Genomic DNA, 18560 nt, shown 5'->3' on the forward strand with positions numbered 1-18560 from the left:
GATATTGTGGCTGCATCCAAAAAGAACACAGCCAACCATGACCGCAATACCTTGATCGACATGTGCTCGCAGTGCGGACATGCCGTATCCACGAACGCTACTTCAGCATGTTGGAGACACAGACATGTGATGCAGGTATCGTGCCTGTCAGGTTCGAGGATGAGGCGGTCACATCCAAGATTACAGCGACGAGACATGCCTGGCGACAAGTGCACACTGTAATAAATTTAGCTCTTTTAGAAATTTGCTCTAGTTGACACCTTCGGCTCGCTACAGAAATGCCCAGGGGAAGTCGCAAACACCAGGACGAATCCGCTGCTCTGTGTCGTAGAATCCAGTAGAAATCAGAAGATAATGCGCTCAGCATTTAAGCTTCGCAAGAGTCCCGAAGAACAAAAGGTGAATGAATGGGCACGCCATCTTCCTTTTATACCCATGTGTACAGAGCGGAGACTGGCATGCCATGCCATTCGCCAAGTTTATTGGCCTTTTAAAAGTACAATCAGAGATTATAGGTTCTCAAGTTCAAACCCCATTCTGTCGGTTCGACACAACATCGAGAGACCAACAGAAAGGGAACTGAGTTGTCTGTTGATTTTTATCTGTGCAGACTTTGTGTGGGTATAGGATATGTTATTTTATATATTCTAAAATGTGTTGTAAGTGATTTAATCTATTCTGCTTACTTTCACAAACCATGCCACTGATTTTGTCGGTTTTAATCACATCAGCGCCTGTTTATGTAGATCAATATTTTCTTTTGACTGAAATCAGTAATCCATTCTCTCTTCAGTTGGACAGTGTGCAGTTGGTAAACATCACTCCACCAATCCTATCTGTAAGTCCTCGCTTTGGAGGAGCATTGAACATCTCCCTCATCATCACTCCTGATATTGCTAACGGAGAGATTGGTTTTACCAGTAATCAGACAGTTGTGGCACTGGAACCAGAAGGTTCAAACTCCAGTTTGGTATGTAATGCTCTCACGGACTATGTTGTGTTCAATTAGTTAATTGAGTAATTTAAGTTGAAAATGAAATGGATTTATAGTAAAAATGAGTGATGATCTCTGGTTTCTAGATTACTCTTTACCTGAGAAGAGATGGGACTGATGGTCAGGCAGTGGTCTTCTGGAGTCTGCGGCCCACTGGTGAGAACAGAGATGATGTCTCTGAAGACGACATTTCTCCTTTTACTGGATCAGTAAAGTTCCTCTCAGGACAAAGTGAAGCAGTGATCATCCTCACTGTGAAGGCTGATGATGTCCCAGAGATTAATGAGACGGTCATTCTTACTTTAGACAGGTACGGTTTACTTATATAAACTTATAACTAATATTGTTTAATTTAGGTGCTCTTTGTTCATGTATTAATACCAAAAAATCAAATCAAGTTGCATGTTTATTTTAAAGAAGTATTGCAGAAACTGCATAACACACTTCTTTTCAATGTCAAGATAAATTGTTCAAAATTAAAACACACTCGGTTTAATGATGATGTGCTATCTAATGCAATAAAATGAATGATTGTTTTCCCTCTTCCCAAATTAATTGGTGTTCCACTGAAGTTTTGCCGAATCTGTGCGAATAATGAAAGCAAGAGTGTTGTTTTTTCATCTGAAAATTCTGAGAATAAATGTTTGGAACATACTCCCTCCCTCCCTTTGCAGAGTTGAGACTGCTCGCTTTGTAGTATACTTTGGGTAAGTGTATACTACAGTAGATAGACTCTGCCTTATTGTGTGCTGTGAATCACCTCTTTATGTGGAAAAGCATCCACTCTGAACTTTCAAGGCTTTGTCTTAATGTTTCGATGGGGATGTCTTTATCTTGGTGTGTGAAATGAATAGCAAGAGTGTGTTTGTATATGTTGAGGGTTACTGCACTTGGTAGCAGGCAAACGTACTTGTACAATGCTTGTATTCATTTAGCACCTCATTTACGGAGTTCCTTTATACTTTCCTGTAAAAACTTCAGTGTTTGTATGCATGCAGCACATCTTGTGAATGCGTTTGTTTTGGAACACTTTTGCCTGCAAGGTCTTTGTCAGACATTTTACTAATTATCTAGAGCTTTCAGTGCTAGCCCAGGCCAAACCAAGATTAGTTAACACACAGGAACCCCTGGTGAGAAGGGAGGATAGTGGGTTGCTCTGAGACATGATTTGTCAAATCTGCGTAACCAAGAGCTTATATAAGACGCTCTCAAATTCAAGTGTAACCACAGTCATTCACAGTCAAAATATAAATCTGGCAGTCTGAAAATCATTGTGTTTTTAGTATGCATTTTATGTGCCGTATTATTTTACCCATAATACTTTAAACATTACTTTATTGTACATTATTACACAACAGTTAATTATTTTTATTTATTTCAGGTTTAAGGTATAGAAATATTTGATATGATTTAATCAACTGTCCAAAACATTTTTTTTGCAACACAAAAGACAATAGATTTGTTCATCATTTATTTTTCCGTTCCTTATGGACAAAAGCATTAAAAAGCCTCTATTTCTATTCCTAGCCTCTTTCTATTCATGAGAAAATGTTAATTGATATCACCATACAGGATAAATGTGGACGACCAGGTCCTGAAGCCTGGTTTCGCCAGCCGAGAAATTGTCTTTCTGGAAAATGACGATCCTGGAGGAGTCTTCGAGTTTTCCCCAGTCACTAATGGACCCTGGTTTATCAATGTAAGACAAATATCCAAAGAGTAAAAAAACAGGTTCCCTTTCTGTCGGTCTCTCGACGTTGTGTCGAACCGACAGAATGGGGTTTGTCTTGAGAGCCTATCATCTTCTGAGTATTTAGAAAAGGCCAATGAAAATTGGCGAATGAAATTTGCATGCTGGGCTCCTCCCCGGATGTCCGGGTATAAGAGGGAAGCCGGCGTGCTCATTCATTCACCTTTTGTTCTTCAGAGCCTACGCATCTGGTGAGCTTCTCTACGATCTGGGTGATCATTCTTTCTGCTGGAATCTACGACGTGGACAGCGGACGGTCCCTTACTGCAGTGACTCTCCCCTGGGCGTCTCGGCAGTTCCGGAGGTGTTCGTGCAAATTTCTTTTTCTAAAAGAGCAAATTTCTCCAGCGTGGCTTGTCCCGCTGTTCTCATGGGTGCAACACACTCATCGAGGAGGGGGACGGACACAATGCCTGCTTCCAGTACGCTGGGGCAGACGTTGTGGATACGTCCTGCCCGCACTGCGGGCGGTGACGATTCAGACGTTGCGTCACAGGTGGCTGTGTTCCCACGGGACTCAGCCACCACCTCGTTTGCTCCCCGTTCCGTGGCGGCAGGACTACGGCCCTGCCGTCCGCTATGGCAAGCAGCGAGGGTGATATGAGGATTACTGTGAGCGATAATCCGCCAGCCACGGCTCACGGACCGTTCACACCTCATCTCGCTCTCCCGGCCGTGCCGTGTTTACCGGAAGTGCATGAGGAACTTTGTAAGACCTGGAACGCCCCTTCCCGGCACATTTCACGTCAAACAAAGTTCTGTCACCCTCTCTTCCCTCGAGGTTGAGACAGCTGGAGGATACGTCGTTGTCCCCCAGATGGAGTATGCCGCCGCGGTGCACTCGTGCCCGTAGGTGGCGGCCACCTAGACTCCTAGACTCCCGTCCAAAGCATGTGGTGTCTCGGCATCTCTGGTGTCGAGAGCTTACATTGCGGCGGACCAAGCTGCCTCCTCTCTCCACGCTATGGCTCCTGCCAGGTCAGGGCGTTGAGAGAGCTCCACGAGGGTAAGACCGACCCAGCGCTTATGCAGGAACTCCGCGCCGCCACCGACCTCGCTCTACGGGCGACCAAGGTGACCACGCGGGCCCTGGGTCGGACGATGTCCACACTTGTGGTCCATGAGAAACTCCTCTGGCCAATCCTTGCGCAGATGAGTAACGCTGAGAAGGTCCGCTTTCTCGACATACCCGTCTCGCAAGGGGGGGCTGGTTGGTGTTACTGTCGAGCCGCAGCGGCCCCGCTCACCCCCCGCCCGACGGGGTGGGCGCGAGACCCGCACGCGGCCTTCCCGGAGGGTTCTCGACAGTAAGAAGCAGTCCTCCGTGCTGCAACTCGGCCGCCTCGGCCGTCGAGTCCCGTGCACTGTCTGCTTCCCAGCAGCCCTGGTCCTATTCAACGCCCTCCAGCTCTGGCGCCCCCCACTCAGGCGGCCCCCCCTGGAGGAGACAGCGAAGAGGAGACCATCGCCCCATCAGCAGCCGCGGCGCAGCGGCTGTCATGGGAACACCTCAGGGGGATCGAGGCTACATTGGGCCAGACCCCAGCCACATCGCTGGGAAGTCGGATAGGGACGGATCCTGCCCCGTCTCTCCATCTGCTGGCACCCTCCGAGGGGCTGGCGCCCACTTACTCTCAAAAAAGGAGAGTTTCCTCTCTCTCTGGGTTACCACAGCCGCTCTCACCCTCTGCACGACGGTGAACGGCAAACTCGACGTTGCGTCATGGCAAACCGCAATGTCGAGTATAAACACCAGCCCTCAGCACTCTCAGTCAGACAGTGCGTTGAGCTGCGCAGTCGCCAGGCAGGAAAAACGGCAGAGCCGATCTCCTCCCCGGGGGACCTCCCCCGGCAAGGAATCCGTACTGCTAGCCATCGAACCACCCCCCGGGGGGACGATGAAAAAGATCGTACCTTAGCCCCGTCTCATTCTGGGAGCCTGTCCGGCTTCCCAGGCTGTCAGACTGGCTAGGGAAGACGATCCGTCTCGGCAACGCGATCCAGTCGCCTCACGCCCGCCAAGTTTCAGGGCATCCGATATACCTCAGTCAGAGGCTAGGATGTTCCCGTACTTCGGGCCGAGGTCGCCACCCTTCTGGTGAAGGGAGTGATCGAGCCCGTCTCACCAGCTGAGATGTTCAACGGGTTTTACAGCCTGTACTTCATTGTCCCCAAGAAAGGCGGGGGGTTGCGCCCTATCTTGGGTCTGTGTGTTCTGATCAGGCACCTACACTTAGCTGCCTTTCAGGTTGATCACGCAGAAGCGCATCATGACGTCCGTCAGGTGTCAGGACCGGTTCATGGCAGTCGACCTGAAGGACACGTACTTCATGTCTCGATCCTCCCTCGACATCGGCCGTTCCGACGGTTCGTGTTCGAGGGACGGGCATATCAGTACAGGGTCCTCCCCTTCGGCCTGTCCCTGTCTCCACGAGTCTTTACGAAGGTCGTGGAAGCCGCCCTCCTTCCCCGTGGGAAGGAGGTGTGCGGGTACTAACTATCTCGACGACTGGCTCAGTTTTGGCACACTCTCTAGATCTGTTGTGTACACACAGGGACCTGGTTCTCCGGCACCTAGATCGGTGGGGCTACAGGTCAACTGAGAAAAGAGCAAGCTATCCCCGGTGCAGAGCATCCTCTTTCTCGGTATGGAACTCGACTCTGTCCTCACGAGCGGCCCCGCTCACCCCCCGGGGGGGGCGCGAGACCCGCGACGAGGAAGCCCGCAACCTCGCGGCCTCCCAGAGGCGCGCGACTGATTAGCGCGCCCGATCAGTGTTGAACTGCCTGAAGCTCAGACAGTCAGCGGTCCCCCTGTAACAAGAGGCTCCTGGGATGCATGGCATCCTCGGCGGGGGGGGGTCCCCCTCGGGTCGATGCACATACGACCGCTCCAACACTGGCTGCAGAGTCAAGTTCCTTGGAGAGCGTGGCACACCAGCAGCAGGCGTATGGTCGCATGCTTTTCTGCCGACACACCCTAACCCCCTGGTCTCCATGACCTTCTTGCGGACAGGGGTCCCCTTTGGGATGCCTCCCTGCAAGGTTGGGGTGCCGTGTGCAACGGGCAAGCAGTGTCGTGGCGGTGGACGGGCCCCCGCCTGCGTTGGCATTTCAACTGCCTAGAGTTTTTGGTTGTGCAACTTTCATTGAGGAGGCTACTACCTCTCGTGCAGGGAAGCACGTGCTGGTCCGGTCGGACAGCACAGCTGCTGTGGCGTATTCTTTCACTCACAGCAGCTAACATGACTCGCCCGACGCCTCCTCCTCTGGAGTCAGCAGGTGATCAGTCCCTGCGAGCCACACACATCCCAGGCGTCCTGAACCAGACAGCCGATGTGCTCTCTCGTCAGTTGACGCCTCGCGGAGAGTGGCGACTCCCTCCCCGCAGCCGGCTCATTTGGGGCAGTTTGGCCAGGCACAGGTGGTCCTGTTGCCTCCCCGGACTCCACCCATTGTCCGCTATGGTACTCCCTGTCCGAGGTACCCTCGGCACGGATGCCCTTGCACACAGCTGGCCTCGGGACAAGCGTAAGTACGCTTCCCCCCAGTGAGCCTCATTGCACAGGGCCTGTGCAAGGCCAGGGAAGAGGAGCATCAAGTGGTACTAGTTACGCCCCTTTGGCCTAACCAGGACTTGGTTCTCGGAGCTGAGGCTCTGACAACAACTCCCCCCTGGCCGCTCCCCCTGGCGGACAGCTTCCCCAGGGGAAGGGGCACGTTACGGCATCCCAGGCAAAACCTGGTCTCCATGTCTGGACAGGACGAGGAGATCATGAGTGACCCACCCCCGGTCCGGTTGGGACGTCACTCAGGCTAGGGCTTCGGCCACTGGGCAGCTATACGCCCCTAGGTGGCGCCTCTTCTCGTCCTGGTGCTCTTCTTGGCGAGAAGACCCGCGGAGTTGCTCGGTCGGGTACGAGCTGTCCCGTCCTCAAGAGAGACGGGGGAGTAACCTCTCCCCCTCCACACTGGGAATGTATGTAGCCGCTACGGCCACTCATCATGACCCAAGTGCTGGGTAGCCTCTGGGACAGCACTACCTGGTCATTAGGTTCCTAAGGGGCGCGAGAGGGTGACCACCTTACCTGCACTCCATACCCTCTTGCGACCTAGGTGGCGGGCCTCAAGAGGCCCCGCCCCCTTCGAGCCTCTCAGGGTTGCCGCTCTTTCTCAGTCTTGATAAAGATGGCTTTCCGCATGGCGCTCACCTCCAAGAGGGTAGGGGATCTACAAGCACCCTCCGTGTCCACAGATTGCCTAGAACTCGGGGCCGGGATTCTCACGTTATCTTGAGACCCAGCCCCGGCTACGTGCCCAAGGTTCCCACCACTCTCCCAAGAGACCAGGTGGTGAACCTGCAGGCGCTCCCCACCGGGGAGGAAGACCCAACCTATCCGTGCTGTGTCCAGTACGTGCACGGCGCCTCTACTTGGACCGCACGCAGAGCCCAGAAGCTCTGAGCAGCTCTTTGTCTGTTTCGGAGGTCAGCAGGAGGGCTGTCTCCAAACAGGCTGGCGCACTGGATCGTGGATGCCCTCGTTAGGGCATACCGATCTCATTTCGCACCTGCCCGTTGGGGGTGAGGCACACCCCTCGTGGGCACTGGCTCAGGGCGCCTCTCTGGCAGACATCTGCGGAGCTGCTGGTTGGGCTATGCCTAACAACTCCGTGAGGTTCTAATACCTACGCGCGGAACCGGTGTCAGCCCGCATCCTGGCAAGGTGAGGGACCGGCAGCCGGTAGGGCGTACGCCTGCGGAAGCCCTTCCCCCTCCGGGGGGAGCAGTGGCGATCCCGCCTCACTTCTTTCCCCTCGGGTAAAGAACAGGCATTCCATCCATCACTAAGCACCCTTCCAGGGGACAGGCTGGGCAGAGCAGCCCAGCCCCCTTAGGCCGGGGAACAGTTGAGTTATCTCCCACATAGCTCTAACCGGACCTAGTGCTCCAGACATGGTAACACCCCCTCCGTGGGCTTTTCCGTCTGATGTATCCTCATGAATGGTTCCCACCTTGGCAACCCATGACCTCCCCAGGTGGACACCCACCTTGCGGTTAACTCCTGTCCGCACTTTCTTCCCATGAGTTCTCCCCTGATGGTGAGACCATGTGGTGTCTCCACTAATTCCTCCCTACGGTAGGTAGTGGCCTCTGCAGCGTTTTTCCCCCAGGGAGAATAATGCTTACCCAGTGGCCCGTACGGTGCCGGGCGGCTTCTCGCCATTTAGAGAATTAGGCCTCCGCCCGTGACAGCCGGCGTTAGGGGGCTTCCCAACTTTTTGTGGAAAGCTCTGGGTCCCCCTTCCTCTCCACTGGAAGGTCATAATTTCGCGTTAGCGTATTCGTCTGACTCGCCCAGGCCAGTCAACGTCGCTCAGCAGAGATTGTGACGCGGCTCAGTGCTGTGGCGTTTTCCATAGGAACCCCATTCTGTCGGTTCGACACAACGTCAAGAGACCGACAGAAAGGGAACGTCTTGGTTACGGATGTAACCTCGGTTCCCTGATGGAGGGAACGAGACGTTGTGTCCCTCATGCCACAACACTGGCCGCCCACCCCAGCGGTCGGGGGAGGATGTTTTAGCTCCTCAGACCAAAGGTGAATGAATGAGCACGCCGGCTTCCCTCTTATACCCGGACATCCGGGGAGGAGCCCGGCATGCAAATTTCATTCGCCAATTTTCATTGGCCTTTTCTAAATACTCAGAAGATGATAGGTTCTCAAGACAAACCCCATTCTGTCGGTTCGACACAACGTCTCGTTCCCTCCATCAGGGAACCGAGGTTACATCCGTAACCAAGACGTTTTATATATTCAATATGTGGGTAGTTGATGCATCAAGGATCCAAAGAAAAATATTGTCTACTTTTGTATGTAGTAATGATATTACACTGTTTGGAAAGGACATGCCATTTGATGTTGTTCTTCCATGCCAAAAAGTTATTTTTAGGTTAATTGTGTTTATTTTATGCGTTATTCAGTAATTTGATGTTCATACCTGCTAACTAGATTCAACTATAATTTTGATCCTAACTATTAATTTGCCTTTTTCAACATTGCACCCTCATAATGCGAGTATAATAGGATTTTGGCAATATTGCGATTACACTTTCCCTCACGTAAATGCAATCATTCGATCTAAATAATGCGATTAAGCTCATAATTGCAGTAAGCTTAATTGAAGTAACATATGTGGCTTGAATCACAATATGAAGGCATGTAAACACCTTAATTGCATTTATGCTGTTCTGACCAAGGTGTGCATGTTCTTTTGTCACGCACCTTAAGCACAAATTCAGTCTGAAGTTTTACCGTCATCAGTCTCTGCTCCTTACCTTCATACAGTAACAGTGCGAATGCGATGATGGCGTACACCAACGTTGCAGAGGCATTTTCCATCATACTTCTATATTCATCACGGCGCCGAATAACCAAAATACGTCCACATAACGTTATTTGATGCAAATATATTACCAGTAACACACACCTACTGTATCTGAGAACATCGTTTGTGCTGCGTATTATAGGAAATAATCAGACTAAAAAAACATTAATGTAAATGGGAGAAAAGATGTGTTCACATGTCATGTAAACATGTTACTGCGATTAAGTCCTTATATTCTGATTATTGGAAATAATCACATTATCGGTGTGCATGTAAACATAGTCATTGTGATTACATTGAATCTGCACACATACAGTTGTTACATGTTCAGACGATGTGTTGACTGTGCAGGAAGGGGAGACCATTGAATTGAAGGTGATCAGAGAGCAGGGCAAGCTTCTGAACCAGCTCGTAAGATACACTGTGATCCCCTCTGGAAATACTCAGTTTTATGGGGCTACAGGAGTCCTAGAGTTCCAGCCAGGAGAGAGGGAAGTGATGGTGGCCCTAGTAGCCAAACCTGATGGGATTCCAGAGGTAAGAACCCTGTTTGTACTGCAGTTTGTATACCAAAACCCTGTATTAAGTAAATCATAATCTGATTTACTCTGCGGTTCCCTTAAAAGTGATGGATTATAAAGTTTAAATTATTTAACCACTTGACGTAATTAACAAAAACACCCGTTTTATAAAGAAAGTCTGATGTTTTGTTTTTAGCTAGATGAGACATTTTCAGTGGTTCTTAGTAGCCACAGCACGCCAGCAAGTCGCCTTGGCAACCGAAGACAGGTCAACATTACTGTGCGCAAGAGTGATGACCCATTTGGTGTTATTGAATTCATTCAGGATGGCCTAGACTTCACCATCAATGAAAGTAAAGCCATGGAGCCTCATTCAGGTAAAGTAGTCTTGTAGGCTACAGCTTTGAATCGCTTTTTTGTCATCTGTTTGATTTCGTTGTTAGTCAGTCTAATAGAACCTCCAAAAACTATCTTTAATAGCATCGTACCCCATTGGGAGGAGTAGCGGTACGTTTGGAAATATATCAGTGTTTTGGGTCCTCAAGCCCATTCATTCAGGAGATGTCAGCCCAGTGCAGGGTGAGATCTTCTTTGCTGAAGGGGAGAACCTTAAGAACTTAACCATATTTTCTGTGCCAGATGAGGTAAAAAGGAGTTTCTTGAGTAGAGACTACTGTTTATTATGAAGAATTATAATATGTATACAAGATGTTGGTTCTTTGTTTGATGCAGATCCCAGAGAAGACTGAAAATTTCACCATCACCCTTCTGAATACAACGGGTGGAGCAAGACTAGGAAACTTTATAAGTGCAAGCCTAAAGATTCAAGGGAATGATGATCCAGTATACTTTGCTGGTATGTTTGGGGAATTATTTTAATGTTGCCATTCCAAATGGTAAAACAGTTACATGACAGTCTAGTTGACAATCATTGGCATGTTATGATGTTATCATGTAACATTGTGCCTGCATCTCAGTATAGAAAATAGCATTTTATTTACATTTGTTGTGCACCCTTTAGAGCCTGTGGTTCAAAGAGTACATGAAGGGGGCGTGGCCAATTTCACCATCCTGCGGGCTGGACTGGCTAATTTTATCACCACAGTGAACTATCGTTTTGAGTATGGTGACACGTCACTGGGAGACTTCATTCCACCGAGTAATGACTCTACCTTGATCTTTGATTTTGGCGAGTGGATGAAGAACATTTCCGTTGTTGTGATAGAAGATGAAATACCAGAGACAGATGAACCATTCTACATAGTTCTTTTCAACGCCACAGGTTTGTCACGTTCTTTGCAGTCTGCTTGGATGTCGATTTTCAAGGCCTTTTATGGCGCAAACCTGCATTGACTTTGCAATGCATTATTTAACTGCATTGGCCATCCTTTGAAATGTCTATATTGGCCAATTAGCTTCATTAAAATCCCACTCTAATAGGCAAATACTGCTCTTCAACTCTGTTCTGTAGAGCCAATAAACCCACCCCATTAAACATTTGTTTTGATTCCCACAGAGCTCTGTTGATTGGCCTTGACTCCCAATAGCCCTCTCTAATCCCTCTATTGTGGAACACGCACATTTGTGAAAAGGGCTGGATCACTGTAGAAAGTTAATTACAGAACTGTCCTGTACCTCAGAAAGCAAACCCACCCAAGAGCTTTTTCTTTGGTGGTTTTACAGCGAGGGATTGTATCACTGTATTTATATAATGATACTGTATGCTTTTGCAAGAACAAACTGATTGCTGTGGTTAGCTTGTAACTCATAATTTTGAATGACATTTAGCATCACAGCTAAAATGTTTGGATGTTAAACAAATGTTACGTGTTTCCAAAATTTAAAACACGCCTTTACTATTGATAGATGTGATGAAGACATTCATTCATTGTGAATCTGTCAAACTGAAGTGTCATTAATCTAACAACATACAGTAGCAACTGTACAAGTGATACTATGACTGTATTCAGTGTTTATGTGGGTGTGTGCACTATGACAGGTGATGCAGTGGTGTATGGTCAAGCCACTGCTACAGTGGTTATTAAGGCCAGTGATGATGCCAATGGAATATTCTCTTTGGATTCTACACAGAAGTCAGTGGAAGAGGGAAGAACTAATAACTTCTAGTGAGTCCCAAATTATACATAACCTCTAATGGAATACTTGAACAAGACATGGATGTTATTGGTTACTTGATTTAGACAAAACATTATATAAATATTGAAATGCTGTGTGTTGTAATGAACAATGTTTTATCTTGTTTTATCGCCAGTGTTCTTAGAGAAAGGGGACACTTTGGTAATGTTACAATATACTGGCAGCTGTTTGCCAATGACACCCCCCTTGAACCTCACCAAGAATTTCTGAACACATCTGGCTCCATAGTATTTCGCATGGGAGAGAAATCAAAACCTATTGTTCTTGAAGCCATCTCTGACAAGCTTCCAGAATTCAATGAGTTCTATGAGCTCAGACTTATGAACATCTCAGGTAAAGACAATGACATTCCTAATGTCATTCCTAAATTTTATGAATTGTTTGTTGCAAGTCTTTTTGTTATGTTTCTTCATGTAAGACTGTGTCTTTTGCAGGTGGATATCCTGGTGAAGGTGGAAAACTGGCGTTGAAAGACTTGAATGCATCTGTTTTCATTCCCTTCAATGACGATCCATTTGGAGTTTTTGCTATTGACCCTAATAGTCTGGAGCGGGAAGTGGCAGAAGACGTCTTATCAGTCGATGACATGACGGATGTCACCTCCTTTACCGTACTTCGCCAACAAGGCACCTTCGGAGATGTGCGTGTGGCTTGGGAAATTCTGTCAGGAGCTTACCCAGATGGTCTACCACCCATGGAAGACCTGATATTGATGGCCTTGTTTCCTCGGGCCGTAGAGCTAAGACCACACGCCAGGAGGCACCATGCAGGCACCGATGCACTCTTCTTCTCTGGACTTCCTGGAGCTTACGGGTCCATTAGTCCAGATACCCATTTGCAGATTCCTCAGACCTTGACTAACTTCACTTTTTCAGTTTGGCTGATGCCCAGGCCCAATACGGATGGGTTTATTGCTTCTAAAGGTAGTGGGAATGGAACTATTTATTATGGACTTCAGGTTCAAACCAATGAGTCCCATGTTACTGCTTTGCTTCATTACACAACCACTGGATCTAATAGCACACAGGTGGCACGAGCTACTGCTTCTAAATTTGTAGAGGATAATTCATGGTTTCATGTCATCGTTGCTGTAGAGGATGGAATTATTGAGTTTTATCTGGATGGGAACCCAATGCCTGGGGGCATTAAAAGTCTAAAGGGAGATGCCATTATTAACGGTGAGTAAAATTTGTCACGATCAGGACTGAACCCAGACGCAGACAACAATGAGGGATAACAAAAGACTCTTTATTTAAATAACAAAGCAAAAACCCACAATGGGGTAAAAGACAAACTAAAAACAAGACTCAAAACAAAACACCTTCCATGAAGGGCAAAATAAGAAAATCCAAAAGGGTTCAATAAATAATAATTCCACAAAATACGGTAGGCAAGACTAGACACAGAAAGTAGACAATGGGACTACTCACGGACACTCTACGGCACAAAACGAATCGACAAGGGACAGAGAGAACTGGGGCTAGATATAGGGGAACGCAAATTACATTGGGCAGGTGACGGCAGGGGACAAGGATTAAACACTAAGAGCGAGATTACGGTAAACAAGGGGGCAGGGCCAAGAGACACGACAGGACACGTGGAGCAAAGTCACAAACAAAGGCCACGTGTCTCCACACATAACACCATAGGAACAAAAGACATGGTACTGTCACGACTCTGTCCACAGAACTAAAAAACTCATGACAGGAAGGACAGAGTCATGACAAAAATTAGTACTTTTTTTCTAAATCAGTTTTAAATCAGGCGTGTCTTTGGATGGCGAATCGCATAGAGGGTGGGATTATAATTTCAGTGCTAGCAGGCTAAAGTTAGCACCTTTCCAAATCAACCACTCCACCTTTAAAGATTAACGTATTGTCAACACCGTAAACATTTGTAAATCTTGTAAAATTCAATTTGTTAACCCACTACATGTGTTTTGCTTATAATTTGCAGTATAATGTTTACTGCTTTGCTTTGTGTATTTGCCCCGCCATTTAAATCAGGTACAAAATAAATATCAGGAAACTCACGCAACATTTTCGTGTAAATTGTCAGGATCACTGTCGTTGAGTCCAACTGCTTTTAATTTCAGCAAATAATTGGTTTAGTCCCAGTTTCTTTGTTCCTCCTGTTGAAAGCGTCCAAGTGTTTTGCCACTTCAGGGGTGTGTACAGCCACTCAAGGGGGCGTGTCCTGCGGGAAAGTGACGTCAATGCATACCTCAAATCCTGAATTGTAAATAGTGTTCATTTTTGTGTCAATCTGCATACACATTTTAATATTTTTTTATGCAACTCTACAGGCATCTGTAGTGTCCTTATCTATTAATTATTGTGCACAGCTGGTAGAAAACAAAGGGCCAGACACTAAACAGGGCAAAATACCATGAGAGCGCAAATAAAAAGAATGTAGATGGGATTGGAAATTTCTGCAGGTGATTTACTAACATTGAAAAACCCAGGCGCGATATCCCATTCCTATAATGACCAACGCAATCTACTAAGAGTATTGCAAATTAACGCAGGATTTAAGACATACTTTTTTGGGGCATTAAATAAATCGTCTTGGTTACGTATGTAACCTCAGTTCCCTGATGGAGGGAACGAGACATTGTGTCCTTCTTGCCACAACGCTGGCATCTCTTTTCTCGGCATGGAACTCAACTCTGTCAGCGCGACTGACTACCGAGCGCGCACAGTCAGTGCTGAACTGCTTGAACCTTTTCAAGCAGCCAGCAGTCTCCCTGAAACTATTTCAGAGCCTCCTGGTGCACACGGCGTCCTCGGCGGGGGTGATCCCCCTCGGGTTGATGCACATGAGACCACTCCATCACTGGCTACAGAGTCAGGTTCCCTGGAGAGCGTGGCACACCGGCAGCAGGCGTATGGTCATCACACCTCTCTGCCGACGCACCCTAACCCCCTGGTCTTCAATTACCTTTCTGCGGACAGGGGTCCCCCTTGGGTAGGTTTCGAGGCACGTCGTGGTGACGACGTACGCCTCCCTGCAGGCCGATGCGCTCTCTCGTCAGTCGACGCCTCGCGGAGAGTAGCGCCTCCACCCCAGCGCAGTCCAGCTCATTTGGGTGCAGTTCGGGAAGGCACAGGTAGACCTGTTCAAGGGCACGTTGTGGCATCCGAGACAAGACCTCTGGAACCTCCACGTCTGGCTCTTGGACAGGACAAGGAGATCCTGAATGGCCTACCCCCAGCGGTGGTTGAGACCATTACTCAGGCTAGGGCCCCTGCCACTAGGCGGCTATAAGTGGCTCCTCTTCTCGTCCTGGTGCTCTTCTCGAGAAGAAGACTTGAAGTCGGGATGAAGGGATCGTGCTGTCCTTCCTACAAGAGAGACTTGAGAGTAACCTCTCCCCTTCCACACTGAAAGTGTATGTAGCTGCCATTGCCGCTCATCACAAACCAGTTGCTGGTAAGTCTCTGGGACAGCATGACCTGGTCATTAGGTTCCTAAGGGGCGCGAGAAGGCTGAATCCGCCTCGTCCGCGCTCCGTACCCTCTTGGGACCTTGATGTGGTCCTGCTGGGCCTCCAGAGGCGACCCCTGCGAGCCCCTGGGAGATGCCGCTCTTTCTCATCTTACGATGAACTCTCCTGGTGGTGCTCGCCACCATTAAGAGGGTAGATGACTTACAAGCATTCTCCGTGTCCACGGATTGCCTAGAATTCCGGCCTGGAGACACTCTTTGGCACGGCTACATGCCAAAGTTTCCCACCACTCCCTTTCGGGACAAGGTGGTGAACTTGCAGGCGCAGGGAGGAAGACCCAACCCCAGCCGTGTTGCGTCCAGTACGTGCGCTGCACCTCTACTTGGACCGCACGCAGCGCTTCAGGAGCTCTGAGCAGCTCTTTGTCTGTTTTGGAGGCCAGCAGAAGGGGAGGGCTGTCTCCAAACAGAGATTGGCGCACTGGATCATGGACGCCGTCCACACTCCACCCGGAGTATTGCCTCCTCGTGGGCACTGGCTCAGGGCGCCTCTCTGGCAGACATCCGCAGAGCTGCGGGTTGGGCTACGCCCAACACCTTCTCGAGGTTCTACAGCCTCCGCGTGGAACCGGTGTCAGCCCGAGTCTTGCATGGTACCAACAGGTAAGACCGGCGACCGGTAAGGCTTACGCCTGCGAAAGCACCTTCCCCCCTCATAGGTGGGTCAGTGTGCTATTTCCTCCTCCCTTCTTCCCCCATTGGGTGAAGAATAGGCATTCCACCCATCACTAAGCACTTCCTGGTGGCAGGCTGGGCGGAGCAGCCCTGCCTCCTCAGGCCGGTTATCAACGGAGTTATCTAGCATACTGTATGGCTCTGACCGGACCTAGTGCCCCACACGTAGTAACCCCCCAACAGGGTGGTTCCGTCTGATGTATTTTCATGGTCTGGTTCCCAGGCTGGTAACCCATGACCTCCCCTAGGTGGGCCTCCACCTCTTGCGGTACTCCTTTACAGTCCGCACATTCCTCTCTTGAGTTCTCCCCTGCCGGCGACACCATGTTGGTGTCTCCACTGAATTCCTCCTTACGGTAGGAAGTGGCCTCCATAGCGCGTTTCCTCAATGAGGAAATAGCACTTCCCCAGTGGCCCTTACGGTGCTGGGTGGCTTCTCGTCATTAGAGAACGAAGGCCTCCACCTGTGACGGCCAGTGGCAGGGGCTTCCCACCTTTTTCAAGAGCTCTGGGACCCCCTACCTCTCCACTGGATGGTTACAATTCCGCACTAGCGCTCACATCTGACACGCCCAGGCCAGTAAGCGTCACTTCGCTAGAGATTGTGATGCGGTACAGTGCCATGGCGTTTTCGATAGGAACCCCATCTGTCGGTTCGACACAACGTCGAGAGACCGACAGAAAGGGAACGTCTTGGTTATGGATGTAACCTCGGTTCCCTGATGGAGGGAACGAGATGTTGTGTCCTTCATGCCACAACGCTTGCCGCCCGCTGCAGCAGTGGAGAAATGCTCTCAGGCTCCTCAGCCCAAAAGGTGAATGAATGCAGCGTCTCTCTTTTATACCCGGATATCCGGGGTGGATTCCGGCATGCAAATTTCATTCGCCAATTTCATTGGCCTTTTCAAAGCTAGTCAGAAGATGATAGGTTCTCAAGTCAAACCCCATCTGTCGGTTCGACACAATGTCTCATTCCCTCCATCAGGGAACAGAGGTTACATCCATTCGTAACCAAGACATTTTCTCTTCATTCCATTTCACAAACTTATTCATTGTAGGGTTGGGCCGATAGACAGAGATGGCAAAAGTACACACATCCTTTACTTAAGTAGAAGTACAGATACTCATGTTTAAAAGTACTCAAGTAAAAGTTGAAGTACTGACTAAACTTGTTTACTCAAGTAAAAGTATAAAGTATGGGCTCTAAAATGTACTTAAGTAAAAAGTAGCCAATACTACTACCTGTTTTAGAGTCACGCTCGTACCTCACAACTGAACTACCATTATGTAGAACACAAGCATAAAAAAGACTGATGGAATAAATCTATTTGCCACTACCTAGGTAGTGGAAAAAAAACACAAATTTATAATACAATTATGATGTAAGATAAGAGTGTAAAGGACAAGCGTATTGATAATAATTGTGACAGAATTCCCTTTGTCTCAAGTTCTCAACCATAATTTTAGCTATTCTTTGTGTTGCATTCCGCCTTGGTCTGTGGCAGCTTCTTAGACTACTAGCCTATGTCTGCGATGCGTAATAGCCAGGAAATGACTGTTTGGTACTGTGATTGTCAAAACATTTTATAACAGAATTTCACTGCTTTCAATTTTAGATTAACTGTCCCTTTAAATTTTAAGCACAGACCAATCATGGACATATCATTATACAAAGGTTTGTAGACACTTGGGAGATCTTGTCAAAAAGAGAAAACTGAGAAATAAAGAGATAATTAATTAGGCAAGTCAATTTACTTGGTAACCATTACTAGGGATGTAACGATTCACCGTGAGCCAGTTGAAAATCGGTTATAATCAGTGACAATTCAAATCGGTTGAGGTGTGAACTGAATTGCAATACCTTTTTTGAACAACAGGGGCCGCTATTTTCACTGCAAATCTAAACGTGGACATGCTGATATTTCTTAAATGCAAAAAATCCAAGAAAAGCTCAGACAGTATTAGTTTGTTCATATTAAAGAGACTTTTTCTATTATTAATTTGTTATAAAATGCAGTTTAGTTTTGTTATTTGTAATAAAACATTATTTAATTATACAAAGAAATGTGAAGCATTTAAGAAATAATGCAAGGGAAGTTGTTCATTTCTAATTTGTTTCAACTCATTTTGTAAAAATAAATCGTGAGTAAATCGTGAATAAATCGCATCGTAAGATCAGAATCGTGACTCGCATCGTATCGTGAGCTGAGTGAATCGTTTACATCCCTAACCATTACTGTTTTTCTCGATTGGTTAAACACATTTCTTGAAATTATGCCTCGCTTTAAAATATTAAATGTTTAGCCTCTTACATTGTACGTTACACTCGTTCAACATTAAAACTGATGTCAGTGTTGCTAGATTAGGTGGATGATTTCCAGCCCAAAGGCTCACTAAAGCCTACTCACTCCAACAAAAACCAGCCCAAAATGTTAACTTCCAAAATAATGTGATAGTATTTTATTGCAATGTCAATCAACGTTGATAAGGATTGTTTTTTATTTCCTTATAATTTTAATCATGACAAGATGAAAAAATATAATACAAATCAGGAAAATAGACTAATAGGA

The 18560-nt window shown here is 47.7% G+C and overlaps 2 protein-coding genes across 5 annotated transcripts in view; one reads left to right on the forward strand and one right to left on the reverse strand.

Annotated features, from left to right (window-relative positions):
• Positions 1-18560, reverse strand: part of LOC130562156 (alpha-N-acetylgalactosaminide alpha-2,6-sialyltransferase 2-like) — a 178921-nt gene that overhangs the window by 108778 nt on the left and 51583 nt on the right. The window lies entirely within an intron of this gene.
• The window catches only part of LOC130562155 (adhesion G-protein coupled receptor V1-like), a 91588-nt gene that overhangs the window by 68961 nt on the left and 4067 nt on the right, over positions 1-18560 (forward strand). Inside the window, exons 10-21 of one of the 2 annotated variants that reach the window (XM_057347027.1) lie at positions 794-970; positions 1081-1304; positions 1669-1701; positions 2567-2693; positions 9482-9667; positions 9848-10028; positions 10132-10295; positions 10384-10507; positions 10673-10933; positions 11651-11777; positions 11924-12141; positions 12243-12986. In XM_057347027.1, coding sequence (XP_057203010.1) covers positions 794-970; positions 1081-1304; positions 1669-1701; positions 2567-2693; positions 9482-9667; positions 9848-10028; positions 10132-10295; positions 10384-10507; positions 10673-10933; positions 11651-11777; positions 11924-12141; positions 12243-12986 — 2566 coding nt within the window. The remainder of the gene's footprint in view (positions 1-793; positions 971-1080; positions 1305-1668; positions 1702-2566; positions 2694-9481; positions 9668-9847; positions 10029-10131; positions 10296-10383; positions 10508-10672; positions 10934-11650; positions 11778-11923; positions 12142-12242; positions 12987-18560) is intronic. The other variant, XM_057347028.1, reaches the window with a different exon arrangement.

Source organism: Triplophysa rosa, linkage group LG11 (genome assembly GCF_024868665.1).
Source record: "Triplophysa rosa linkage group LG11, Trosa_1v2, whole genome shotgun sequence".
In the NCBI taxonomy this organism is placed as follows: Eukaryota; Metazoa; Chordata; class Actinopteri; order Cypriniformes; family Nemacheilidae; genus Triplophysa; species Triplophysa rosa.